This window comes from Phalaenopsis equestris, unplaced genomic scaffold (genome assembly GCF_001263595.1).
Source record: "Phalaenopsis equestris unplaced genomic scaffold, ASM126359v1 Scaffold233067, whole genome shotgun sequence".
NCBI lineage: Eukaryota > Viridiplantae > Streptophyta > Magnoliopsida > Asparagales > Orchidaceae > Phalaenopsis > Phalaenopsis equestris.
The window spans coordinates 81,993-95,401 of record NW_018251021.1 but is presented as its reverse complement, the minus strand read 5'-3'; the positions used below and the strand labels follow the sequence as shown (position 1 = coordinate 95,401).

The 13,409-nt window shown below is 36.7% G+C and overlaps 1 protein-coding gene across 1 annotated transcript in view; it reads left to right on the top strand.

The window, feature by feature from the left end:
• Window positions 1–13,409, top strand: part of LOC110038551 (peroxisome biogenesis protein 22) — a 41,762-nt gene that overhangs the window by 277 nt on the left and 28,076 nt on the right. The window contains exons 2-3 of the mRNA XM_020743424.1: window positions 28–258; window positions 360–407. Coding sequence (XP_020599083.1) covers window positions 28–258; window positions 360–407 — 279 coding nt within the window. The remainder of the gene's footprint in view (window positions 1–27; window positions 259–359; window positions 408–13,409) is intronic.

Sequence of the window (13,409 nt, the reverse complement as noted above, 5' to 3'; positions counted from 1 at the left end):
CTTACACCTCCCCAACCTGTTTCACAGAACGCCGGCTCGTTGGGAGCTATCGCGGGGCTTGCGATCGCCGTAGTGTTCACATGGAAGTTTTTGAGGACCCCTCCGGGCCGGGAGCGGCGGCGCTCTCCTAAACGCAGTGCTTTGCCATCGGAGAACGGCAGCGTGTCCAGCGGAGTTGCTGCCGTGGATGAGGATACTTCTACTGTGCCGAATTTGAGGGATTCGGATGTGATTCAAGAGAACGGCTCTCCTAACGAGGTAGCATGACGGTTGCTACATCAATTTTTTTTTTTGTTCGGCAGAAGTTGCTACAATTCTTCTGCTTTATCTATTGATTTATTCTATTTTCTCATTTTTAGCTTCGCCTTGGACAAATCGTGAGGAAGAGGCTTGGTGGATGCCGAAAGGTACGTGGAGTGATTGATTTCGTCAACATGCTAAATTTTTTGGTTTTTATCAGATTTTGATGAGGGTATGCTGACCAAATTTTGTGCATGATGAATTCATACCAGTTGTATGTAGTTTTAGATGCACAATGCAAGTTTTAATGATTACTGCATTGATTCATCCCTAAGAAAGTATAAGAGTTTATAACTAATGCATACCCTTCGTATACACTTTGAGATCCTGCATATAGAATAAAGCCATTAATACTAAATTAAATCAAACTAAACAACCAAGTATTAATGCATTCTTTTTGAAAATTTAAATAGCTAAAACAGCGGTAAGTTTTAAATGGATATGTGTCTAATATCCAACACGGAAAAGAATCTACCAACCTTGATTGTCTTATATCATCTATTTTGGCCAAAGGAAATACTCCCTGGAAGAGTTGGAAGGTGATGGCCATCATTATGATTATTGTAGAATTGGTACATGCACAAGTACTGCAGTCTAGAACTGTGAAAGTGCCGGCATCCATCATGAGGAAACAGTGGTATTGTTAGCGATTGAAAAAATTGTGGAAGGTGGAGGCTTTGAAGCTATATGTTAGCACACTGTGAATTTGAGCAGTAACATGGATAAGAATCTCAAAACATTATGGCTATGGTAGTGGTGATAATATGAAGTTTGTCCGTATGAATGAAGAAGCAAACAATAATATAGAGAACTAAGGAGCTCCTTTATGACCATTTGAATAGCATGTGAAAATTCTGAACAAAGTCATACATTATGCAATAGTATAGTGAGCTTTTTTATGTTAGTTTTATGGTGGAATTGGTACAAAGATAGTCAATTGATTTAGTGGGAAACAATATAAGAGACTAAAAATGGTATGTATCTCTTTCATTAATTGTTCGAGAGAAGCAGCAATTATAGAAGGCTTCATAGACTTAGGAGCATTATTTACCAGTTTTTATAGTTTTCTATTTTAGCTCTAGATCAATGTTAATTGTAGGTTCGTCGTGGTCATCATCATCATAATATATCCGAACATATTGATATGCAAAACAAGGGTTTTATCTTTATAAATCTTCAATCGATTTTATCCAATTCTCTGAATAATCCTTTGAATCTATTGATTTATTAACCTACATTTTTAGCAAGATTTGCTGCTTTGGAACTTCAATCCTTTGTTTTGTAGAAGCACTTGTTGCTTTCTATTATATTGTGATTGATTTACTTAAACATCAACAATACAATTTGGAATATAAGTTGCTTATATCAATGGTGGAATGGTGGGGATCACTATTTATAATACATAATGCTTCTATTTTGAGATTGTGTGTAATATGAGTATCTTGTTGATTGATCATTATAATGCTCAGATCAAGGAGATCAATTATTATGCATTATGATTTTGATTATTATCAATCATCATAATAAGCAGGTTGAGAAGATCAATCATAGTATTTATGATAATATGATGAACATGATCATTCAACACATTTCTTATTAAGATTTGATGTAGTGGGTGTTGACCTCTCTTTTATTACCATGAGGTCTTATGAATCGGGATTGAGTTTTTGGTTCTATTATTCTTTACATGGGTTTGTCTTAGTCCATTATGGAGGGACTAATAGTCCATGACCTAGGGTGCACTTGGGTCCACTTTTCCTTTGCTTTATGGTTGAACCGCACCATGACATTCATATGGGTGCTCCGTTTCGTATGCATTTCTGAATCACAGTGTTCTCAAAACAAAGCTTTGAGATTGCATAATTATTGTTGGGGTCCACGTACTTCACCGCATCTTCATAATGTTTTTACCCTTAGAGCCCTTAGGGCATTCACTAGGCTTACGATCTCCACTCATTTCTTTATTCTCTTCTGTTGGTGGCTTCTTATCCCTTCCCATTTTTTTTTTCATTTTATTCTCTTGGTCACGTCCGACTGACATGTTTGCATCTCTTCTCCCTCACTTCGGTTGTTGGAGTCTGAGTATTTCCTTCCTCTTTCCAGGTTCTTCATTTTTTTTTGCATTTTCTGTTGAGGGTTGTTATGGTATTTTGAGCATAAATTGTATGACGTTTCTTTTTTCATTTGCTATGTGTTTCGAAGGAAATGAGGTTGCGTCGGTTGCAATTGTCAGTGATTTGTATTTTATTTGGTTTTCCTCTTTTATATCTGGAAGCTCTGTTGATAGGACAGGATGTCATGAGTTCTATGCTTGTGGGAGTTCTTGAATATCTTTTTATTTGCTGCTTGTGAAATTTCTGTTTTTTGCCAAAAAAGTGAAATTTCGATAGAGGCTTGGGGGATGTTTCTGGATTAATACATTCTCTGAAATTTCTTTGTTTCATTGTTGTTGTACATATTCATGTATAATTGGGCCCTATAGGGGGATTTTTCTAGTAACAGCTTGCAATTATGCTGTGATGTTCTAGTTTTCTGGATCTGTTTGTACTGAAGTGGGTAGGATAACAGGGCCTGAATTCGATTTTAGTTAGTGCTGAATTGTTTCTTTTATCAAATTTCTAATTAGGTCAGTACATCTTAACCAATTTTCTCTGAAATAAGTCCCTTATGTGTTTCAACTTTTCTTGTGGCATGCATCTATAACAAATTATCATCCTATGAAAGCTCCTAGCACATTAAATTACATCTTTCAACAATTTCAGATATGATGCATGTTTGGTTAATATTTTGTAGAAATTATGGATTTCACGATAGTTCCTTCAACTCTTTTGTGGAGTTAAGTTTCTTACCATTTAACTCTCAACCTTTGACACATTTAACCCCATTTCGCTTTTAATGTGAAATGAAATGATGTGGATATTTTGAGCCTTAACTTTGTTGCATCACTGAAATTGTTGTGGCATACACACTGAAATTTAGAGTATTTTGTCCACTAGATTTTTGGGTGATTTACGTACACACTGCACAATTTTACATTTATAACATGGAACATGGGATTACCATTTTGTTAGAGTAGATTTCTGTGCTACAGTATGTTGTTTAGTTGTTATTGCTCTCAAGGGAATCTTGGTAGATCTTACAATTATTGGTTCTTTATTGCTTACTTTTATCTTGGTATGGTGTTGATCAATTGTTGTTACCTATGATAAAATGTGACGCTGATCCATGGATGTATTATACGTTTCTATCCATATTTTGCAATGGATGACCGACTATCCTTCAACTTGCACAAAGTGATATTTTTAGTTTTAGGGCTATGATGCAACGAATGCACAGTCGGAGTAACACAGTTGAAATGGGGATGATTTTCCTCACTTGAGAACCTCTTGAGAGCTATTTTGATGAGGTTCATTATAATTTGCTTTATCTGCTCACCATATTTGTATGAATTTATTTATCCCTTGAAACTCTCTTGCCTTGGTGGAAGATGAATCCCCAATTGCTGTGAGAGCACCAATGCTGAACTTCTAATATGAGCCCTTGTTTTTCATTTATTTTCAGTTGTCAGCTTTGTTTAATATGTAAATCTTCTAATCTCATGAAACTTTCAATTCACCAAATTCACAAATAAACTACATGATCCATTTGAGTCTCTTTGTTTTATATATGACTGTGTAAAGTCAATTATATTGGGAAATTCAAGAGAGTTCAAAGTAAGCGGCTGAAAATGATTTTGGCGACCTATGTTTGAAGGAGGTGGAATTAGGCAATCGTCCAACTACTTACTTTAATAAAGAGGGTTGACATAATATTATCACATACTTCAAAGATGGAACTAGTAGAGAGTATAATAGAGCTCAACTAAAAAATAACTTAGATCAGCCAAAGAAGGATTAAAAATTATGGAAGGAGTTAAAATAATGATTAACTGGTTTGGGTTGGGATTTCACAAAAAAGACCATTTATGCATCATAAGAGTGGTGACGAGAGATGCTATAGGTAATCTTATTCATTTGCACATTTCGTTCTTATTATGTAGTAAGTATTCATTTGTACTTACATTATATATTTATGTTTGATAAATTAGAGATAGTGCCAAATGCTAAAAAGTTTAGATACTATGGGCATAGATCCTGAATTAGAGGAGAAGCTTGACTAGATGTTTGGTGGTGTCGTCACTACTGGTGCTTATGCATTTACTCAAACTACATACTAAACAGAGACGAGGTTATTATAATTCTAACCCTAAAGAGAGCTCAAATGACCTCATCGATGAATCATTGCATGGGGTTGATGATCACACTGAATCTAGTTATTCGAAGTGTAGCAATCAGAGAGTTTAAGAGGTTTGAAAAACAAAAGCGTGTTCTAGAGTTCTAATAAATCAGATTACAGAGTTGTTTACTGCTTGCACTTCAATGAAATCTACATCAAGTGCGCCTCATGCACCTCCATTTCTTTTAGAGGTTATTATTGTGCTACATCAGATCTCCAAAGTGTTCGATGACATTCTTTTTTATTGTCATTTTACGGAAGTGCTTGAAAATATTAATAAGAGGGAGATATTTATTGCTATTGTTTTTGAGCATAGGATTTTTTTTAAAACAAGGATGTGTAATATAATAAGAAGTTAAAAACTTTTTGCATGTTATTATACTTGGAAATGTTTTGTAATATTTTCTTGTATTATTTATTTTATTAACTATTGTTGTGTATTTTTTTGCTACTATTTAACTAGGAGCCATTAATATTTGACATGTTTTATGAATTATTTAATGTTTGCACTTATGGATAATAATTAGGGGAATCATTGTATGAAACTCATTTTCACAAGTATTTGCTTAATTCATGAGTACTATGATACCTATATTTGCAAGACTCCTTGTATGATGTCTTCATTAAGTGGGAGAAAGGGATAACTGAGTTACTTAAGGGCTATTTAGGAAGATTTCATAACATGTTCCATATTACACATCATTTTTTTAGATCTGTTGTAAGATCTATAAACTCATCACAACCTTCACGAGCACCCAGACAACAAGAGAAGTATTAACTATAATATTATATATTTTGTCGCATATAACGAATTTGAGTGTGAGAAGCGAGCAATTTTAACATTCATTCGAAATAATTTATAGCTACCTCTCTGTTGGTGTAACTGCCTTTGTCAACTTGTCCACAAAAGTTCCAAAGAAATTCACCAGAGATATCCCATGATTGTCGGTATATGTCATATTTTAAGATATATATTACATTATAGTTTTATATTTTAATATTTCATATAAATTTTAATATCAATTAAAATACTACATCATGCAAAATTGCATCAAGACGATTGATGAAACACATGTCGATGCTCACGTTCCTATTGTGGATTACTTACACAAAATATAATGGCAACACATGATTTTAACATGTGCTCCACTTTCATGATGTTCGATTGAGAAGGGAGTTCAAATGACAACTGTATTTTCAAATTTGTCACTTGGTCAATATAATTTTCCCATGCGATCTCTAGGTTAATCACCTTCAAAATGTTTCCTCAAATTACAGTCTCCAATGAACTCAGTTTACATAATTTTTATCAAAGAGGATTTATCTTATGGATGATGATTATCCGATGCAATAAGAACTTTTAAAGTCATATTCTGATATGAAATCACTTGACTTTAAGAGTAGTCAAGTGATTCAAGGGAAGAAAGAGATGTTCAATAAGCGACATTCTTCATTACATAGTGTCATTGAGTGATTTTTTGGAGTTTGGAAGAAGTGGGATATTCTAAGAGATATGACTACATACTCATTCCAAAAGCAGATTAAAATAGTTGTGGCTACAATGACGTTGCGTAATTTTATACGATGTCAGCCGTCACATCATGATGCCAAATTTGACATTTTTGATCGATATCGATCATATGCCCCCTCCTGAAGCGTATGAGTATCAAATAAATAACGCCTGAGATTGCTCAAGATACAATAAACTCTCAGACACATGATGGAGAAAGAGCGAGGAGATGAAATAATTTAGAGAGCTCATCACAAATATTTTATGTGATAATTAAAGTGAGAGATAGATAATATTTACTTTAGGTGTGTCGATCAATTAGTACTTATTATATTATGTGAGTAGAACGGGTATTGATTTCTAGAATGGTCAGATAACTTCTTTTTTTTTGCATGCTCTTTTGCTGCATTTTTACGATTCTTAGGTAAAAATATCCTACTTTATTATAACTAATACTTGTTTTTTGGGTTGATAGTATGTGTTTTTTGTTGAGAATGAGCGTTTGTGGTTTAGGGTATGCTAAAATAACTATTATGTCCATATGTTTTTGTATTTAATGAATGATCAGAAGATGATTGTAACTTCTTTAAATGGGTTGATGACTATGAAGACTCCACTTTAGATGACCACATGTGGAGAGTAGTTTTGGAGAGAAAATTATCTCGAATATTTGATCGCTGGGACACCAAGAGTAACATAATGATAACATTACTCATTTCTATTGTAATTTAATATTTGTGTTACTCATTGTTAAGTCATGTGTAACTTTTGATATAAGTTGAAATAATTTAGAGAGCTGAGGAGATGAAATAATTTAGAGAGCTCATTACAAATATTTTATGTGATAATTAAAGTGAGAGAGATAATATTTACTTTAGGTGTGTCTATCGATCAGTACTTATTATATTATGTGAGTAGAATGGATATTGATTTCTATAATGGTCAGATCACTTCTTTTTTCTTGCATGCTCTTTTGCTGCATTTTTACAATTCTTATGTAAAAATATCCTACTTTATTATAATTGATACTTGTTTTTTTGGGTTGATGGTATGTGTTTTTTGTTGAGAACGAGCGTTTGTGGTTTAGGCTATGCTAAAATAAATATTATGGCCATATGTTTTTGTATTTAATGTATGATCAGAAGATGATTGTAACCTTTTTAATTGGGTTGATGACTATGAAGACTCCACTTTAGATGACCACATGTGGAGAGTAGTTTTGGAGAGAAAATTATCTCGAAGATTTGATCGTTGGGACACCAAGGGTAACATAACGATAACATTACTCGTTGCTATTGTAATTTAATATTTGTGTTACTCATTGTTAAGGCATGTGTAACTTTTGATATAAGTTGTTAGACTTTTGCTTTCAGTACACTTTTGAAAGAGTTTTCTTATGTCATGTTTAAAATCGTGTTGAAACAATTAACTCAATACTAACACCTATACATTGGCATTACAATCTTTTTTCTTAGAAACAACTGCAACTTCTTAACAACTGGACATCTAAACATGCATATTGCTTCTTTTATAGCAAATTTCTTGCAGCAGCTTCTTAGAAGCAGCTTCACAGCTGCTTCTTCAAACAACTGTGGCTGCCCCAAACTAACCCTTAGGGTCAGGAAACTCAAGATGCCAATCTTCAAAGGGGAGGATGTACATGAATGGGTGTATCGGGTGGAGCAATACTTTGCAAACAAGGAGTTGGCTGAGGAAGAGAAGCTCATGACAGCGTGGTTATGCTTGGAGGGGAAGGCCTTAGCGCAGTTCTAGTGGATGGAGGCAAGATATCAGATACACTCATGGGAGGACTTTAAGGATCGATTATTGGAATGTTTCCGAGTCATTCAAGAAGAAGACCTACACGAGTATATCTATGCTCTGATTGAAGTGGGGATGGCTATGGAGTACCGAGAGAAGCTAGAGATTTTGTCAGGGAGGTTGAGGGGATTTCTGCAGTAGGCTTGGAAGGGAACTTCTTGAAAGAGGAGTACCGGACCTCGCCTCGGGAGTAATTTCAAGCGTCTCACAGATACAAAAGTACATGACAAAAGAGCCAAAGGATTGCGTTACCGTTGTGATGTGAAATATGCCCCAGGACACTGTTTCAAGGAGTTCACACTTCAAGGTCTTTTAGTTTAATAGGAGGATACAAAGTGTGAGGACTCAAAAGAAGAGGAAATAGTGGAGGAACATCTCCATTTGGATGTAGCAGAGGTGTCCCTCAATTCGGTGTTGGGATTTACCCCGAATCAGACCATGAAGGTGAGATGGATCTGGGAACAACTGATTGTGGTGTTGGTGGATAGCGGGTCTGCACATAACTTTTTTCTCAAATCAGTGTTGTAGAGAAGCTAGGGTTGGCGTTGGTGAGTACAGGGAGCTTTGGCAACAGGGAAGGTGGAGAAAAGTTGAGAAATTTGCAAGGGTTTCGTTCTGACAATACATGACCAATAGGTGGTAGAAGACCTCTTTTAGATTTGGGTGACATTGATGTGATTCTGGGGATGAAGTTGCTGCGAACATTGATAGCGATGAAGGTGGATTGGAAATCTTTGATGATTGAGTTTCAAGTGGAGGGTAGGAAGGTGGTATAGAGAGAAGATGCTAGCTTATACAAAATCATGGTGTCGCTCAAAACTAGGGTAAAGTTGATTCGTGGAGCAGGATTGGATTACTTGGTGGAGTTGCAGAGCATTAAAATGGATCGAGATTTAGAGTTGGCAAGGTTTTTGGAATTGGTTCAACAATTCTTACATCAATTTATTGATGTTTTCCAGTAGCCAAGCGAGTTAACCTCAGAGGGAGCACGACCACACTATTACATTCAAGTAAGACGTTTCTTCCATCAACATCAAACCATACAGGTACCCCGAGATTCAAAAGAATGTGATAGAGAAGCTAATCCGAGAGATGCTCGAGGCTAAGATTATTAGGCCTAGTTTGAGCCCTTTTTCTAGTCTTGTCCTGTTGGTGAAGAAAAAAAGATGATAGTCGGAGATTCTGCCTGAACTACCGGGGAAACGACATTGGACAAGTTCCCTATTCCTGTGATTGATGAATTAGTGGATGAGCTTTATGGTGTAGTTATTTTCTCAAAAAATTGATCTGAAGGTAGGGTACCGCCAAATTAGGATGAATCCGACGGATGTGCACAAGACAACATTCAGGACACATGAAGGATATTGTAAGTTCTTAGTGATGTCGTTTGGCCTCACCAACACCCCGTCGACATTTTCAATCTCTCATGACTAGGGTTTTATGATCTTATCTTCGGAAATTTATCTTGGTTTTCTTTGATAATATTATGATATATAGTCGTATAGAGGCAGAGCACTTGGGGCACCTGAGGACAACTTGGAGATGTTGAGGGAGCACTAATTGTATGTTAACTTAAAGAAATGTTCTTTTGCGCAGTTATAGGTAGAGTATCTAGTACATGTGACCAGCGTAGTAGTGGATCAATCCATGATTGAGGTTATGGCGGATTAGCCCTCACCAAGAAATTTAAATGAGTTGAAAGGATTCCTGGGTCTCACCGGCTAATACCGGAAGTTCGTGGGAGGATATTACATGATAGCATGACCACTGATAGAACAATTGATGAAAGACAATTTCAAATGGGGAGAACAATGACACATGCCTTTGAACAGTTGAAGGGGGCTATAGCTAGCGTACCGGTATTAGTATTTTCATATTTTAGTAAAACATTCGTGGTGGAGACAGATGCGTCAGGATACAGATTGGGAGCATTGCTCATGTAGGATCAGTGGCCGATTGCCTACTTCAGCCATGTTCTTAGAGCCAGAGTGAGGCTAGAGTCAGTATATGAGTGGGAATTGATGACAATTGTCTTGGTCATTTAGAAGTGGTAGCCCTACCCGTTAGGACGACATTTCTTGTTTAGGACATATCAGAGAAGTTTAAAGTATCTTTTGGAGCAGTGGATAGTAACTGAGGAGCATCAGAGATGGCTATTGAAGCTACTGGAGTATGATTTCGAGATTCAGTGCCGACCAAAGTTGGAGAACAAGGCAGCTGACGCGCTATCGAGAAAGGCGGAGGAATCCCAATTGACGACCCTATCGATACTCTTGGTCCTAAATTGGGAGGCCTTGAGACAGGAGAGCGAAATGGATGAGAAGCTGAGGAAAATAAGAACTGAATTACTACAAGATCTGAACAGCCATCCAGGATATGCATTGAGGGGACAACAACTGCTCCAATGGCGATTCGTGCTACCCAAGTTGTCAGAATATATTCCTATGTTATTACAAGAGTTTCATGGCAGTGCGGTCGAGGGTTATTCAGGGGTACAGAAGACCTACAATTATCCAGCAACAGAGTTTTAATGGGTGGGGATGTGCAGAGAAGTGGAGGACATTGTGGCAAAATGTGATGTGTGCCAGTGTCACAAGTACTTGACCACATCATTAGGGGAGTTACTACGACCATTAATATTATCGGAGAAGGTTTGGGAAGAAGTGACGATGAATTTTATCGAGGGGTTTCCATGGTCAGAAGTGCTCACGGTGATTATGGTGGTTGTGGATCGCTTAAGTATACATATTTCATTCCCGTACGACATCCCTACAGTGTTGTCTCGATCGCGACGGTGTTTATTATGGAAGTAGTCTGTTTGCACTGCGTACCAGAATCGATTGTATCAGATTGGGATAATGTGTTTTTCAACCACTTCTGGAAAGAACTATTTAGGTTGTAAGGGATATTCCTTAAAAAAGGAGCAATGCATATCATCTCCAGACCGATGGATAGATGCAGTGATCAACAAAAGTGTGGAGACATACCTGTGTTGTTTTGTGTTTGATACACCGAAGTTATGGGCTAAGTGTATTGCATTGGCTGAGTATTGATATAATACTTCGTACCACACCACCACACAAACAACTCTTTTTATGATATTGTATGAGCAGCATCCACCTCACATTGTACATTATGGGCATAGTACTACACCATTATCTAATGTTGATCAGTACTTGGATGAGAGGGACAAGATACTAGCAGAGCTCAATGAGCATCTTCTAAAGGCTCAACAAATCATGAAGATGAAAGCGGATGAGCACAATAGGTGAATTTCGAAATAGGGGACATGACTTACCTGAAGCTGAGGCCCTACCGACAGAAGACATTGTCCAAGAGGAGAAGCAAGAAACTTTCACTGAGATACTTTTGTCCTTATGAGGTGATGACGTGCATCGGGGCAGTGGCCTACCATTTGAAGCTACCAACATCTTTCACACTGCACCCGGTCTTCCATTTATCTCTGCTGAGACGAGCGATTAAAGTTTACACACCCTCATCTACACTACTGTTGATGCTGACAGAGGACTTAGAGGTGATTCTGCAACCATTAGAGATCGAGAGAGTGCACCGAGGAGTAAGGGGAGCGAAGGAGGTATTGGTTAAGAGGAAAAAACTGCCAGGCTATGAAGCGACATGGGAGCCATACGAGGTGATCCAGAAGTAGTTTCCTTCTTTCCATCTTGAGGACAAAGTATTTTTTTTAGGAGGGGAGTGATGTTATGCTCAGGCGGGAGCTGATTCAGGAAGGACCGACCGATTGTAATCCAGTCAGCCCATAGGCGTGCCGACTTTTGTCGCGGGAAGAAGGGGAGGGACGCAGGCGAGGTGCAGAGGAAGGAAAGGAGGTTGTGGGTTCACTTGGGCCATAATCACACAAGAAGAGCTTGAGGGAAGTTTGGAGGGAAGTTTGGAAGGTAAGTATTCAAATATTTTGCTAGAATTATATTAAGGGGAGGAACCTAGAATTTGTTGTTTTTTATACATGTTTTGTTGTGGCTGCTGTTTTCTTTCTTCTTGTGGTATTTCTAGTGACGTATAGTGTCTACCATCTCGAAAAGTAGATTAGGCTTGTATCTTGGTTGTTTTCCTTGATTGTTGTGAGAGCATCCTTTATTTGTGTTTTTTCCATTTATCTATTGTGATTTCATTATGATTTCTTCGCTGATTTTTGTGCTGAGGCTTATTAGATAATCATGCCGTGGTCGAAAATTCAATCATAACAGGACTTTCATTAGCCTCTAAATAATCATTCTTAGTCATTACATCATTAAATCTCTATAAATCCCGACTATTCTACGTCATTTGGTTTTAGAGGTCTGATACCAAATGAAGGAGAATTATTTTGGTGTCTTGTGGTTATATAGATGGTGGCATGGGTCTGTAGGAGTGTGCGGACTTTTTTAGGGTTGGAAGTGTTGTGTTGTGGTCTACCAAGCCAAGGTCCAGAACAACAATATGAGGGAAGGAGGGTGACTAAGATAAAAGTGAGGGAGAGTGAAGACAATTAATGAAAAGAGTGAATTATGATATTTTGTAGTTCTTTTAATAATTTTTAAAAACTCACAAATGATTGAAGTTCTCATTAAAGAACTTTGAGGGAAGGAAAAACATCTCCAAGCTATTTATAGATTATTTGTAAAAATGAATCAATTTTATTTCTTTTTAGTGATTGCTTTTATGGTCATGTGGTGTGTTTTTATAGAAAATTTCATGACATTATCCTAGAGAGAGAGAGAGAGAGGTGGTCTATAGAAATAAAATACTTTCGGCTTTGGCCATTTTTTCTGTTTGGTAAGAGAGTGATACCATTATTTGTGCACATATTGATGCATAATTAGGTGAGGTCTGACCTTGTTTTAATTAAATTTGATTGAAGTAACACTTGTTTCTGATGAAGGAGGCTGACCATGCAATTAAAATACTGTACCAACATGTTTGCTTGTCATCATATTTATGTTTGAAATTAGGTCTATTGCTGTATTATCTTTACCATACTTTTAGAAACTCTGCCCTTTAAAGTTAAAATTACTTGATTTTAGAAGATTGTGTTAGCTTGCTTGAATTATCATAAATTGAGCAATTTTTTGTTGAAGGAAGCTTGTGGTGTTTTGAATGGAATATGTTTTCTTTAATAGAGTTAGCTTGAATATATATTTCTATTGTTTGCTATTATGGAAGGAGTCACATTAGCAAGTAGTCCATGGATAGCATTGTAAATTTAGGAGTCACATATGATGTTTCTTGATTTTGCAGAAACTATATCATTAGAAATAAGTTTTGGGGTGAGGATGGGTTTAATGGACGGATAACTTTTTACAGTTGAGGGGAATATTGGCAATGTTTTTGAATGGGCATGGGAGTTGGTTCAGATGTGAACTTTTGTGGAGTTGGTGGGGAAGTTTTCTCAACGGATAATGATTTTAGTTTTGTGGGCTGAAAGGATTTTTTGCATAAGGACTACTTTAGGATTTTAAAGAAGTGGAGACGCTAATATATCAAC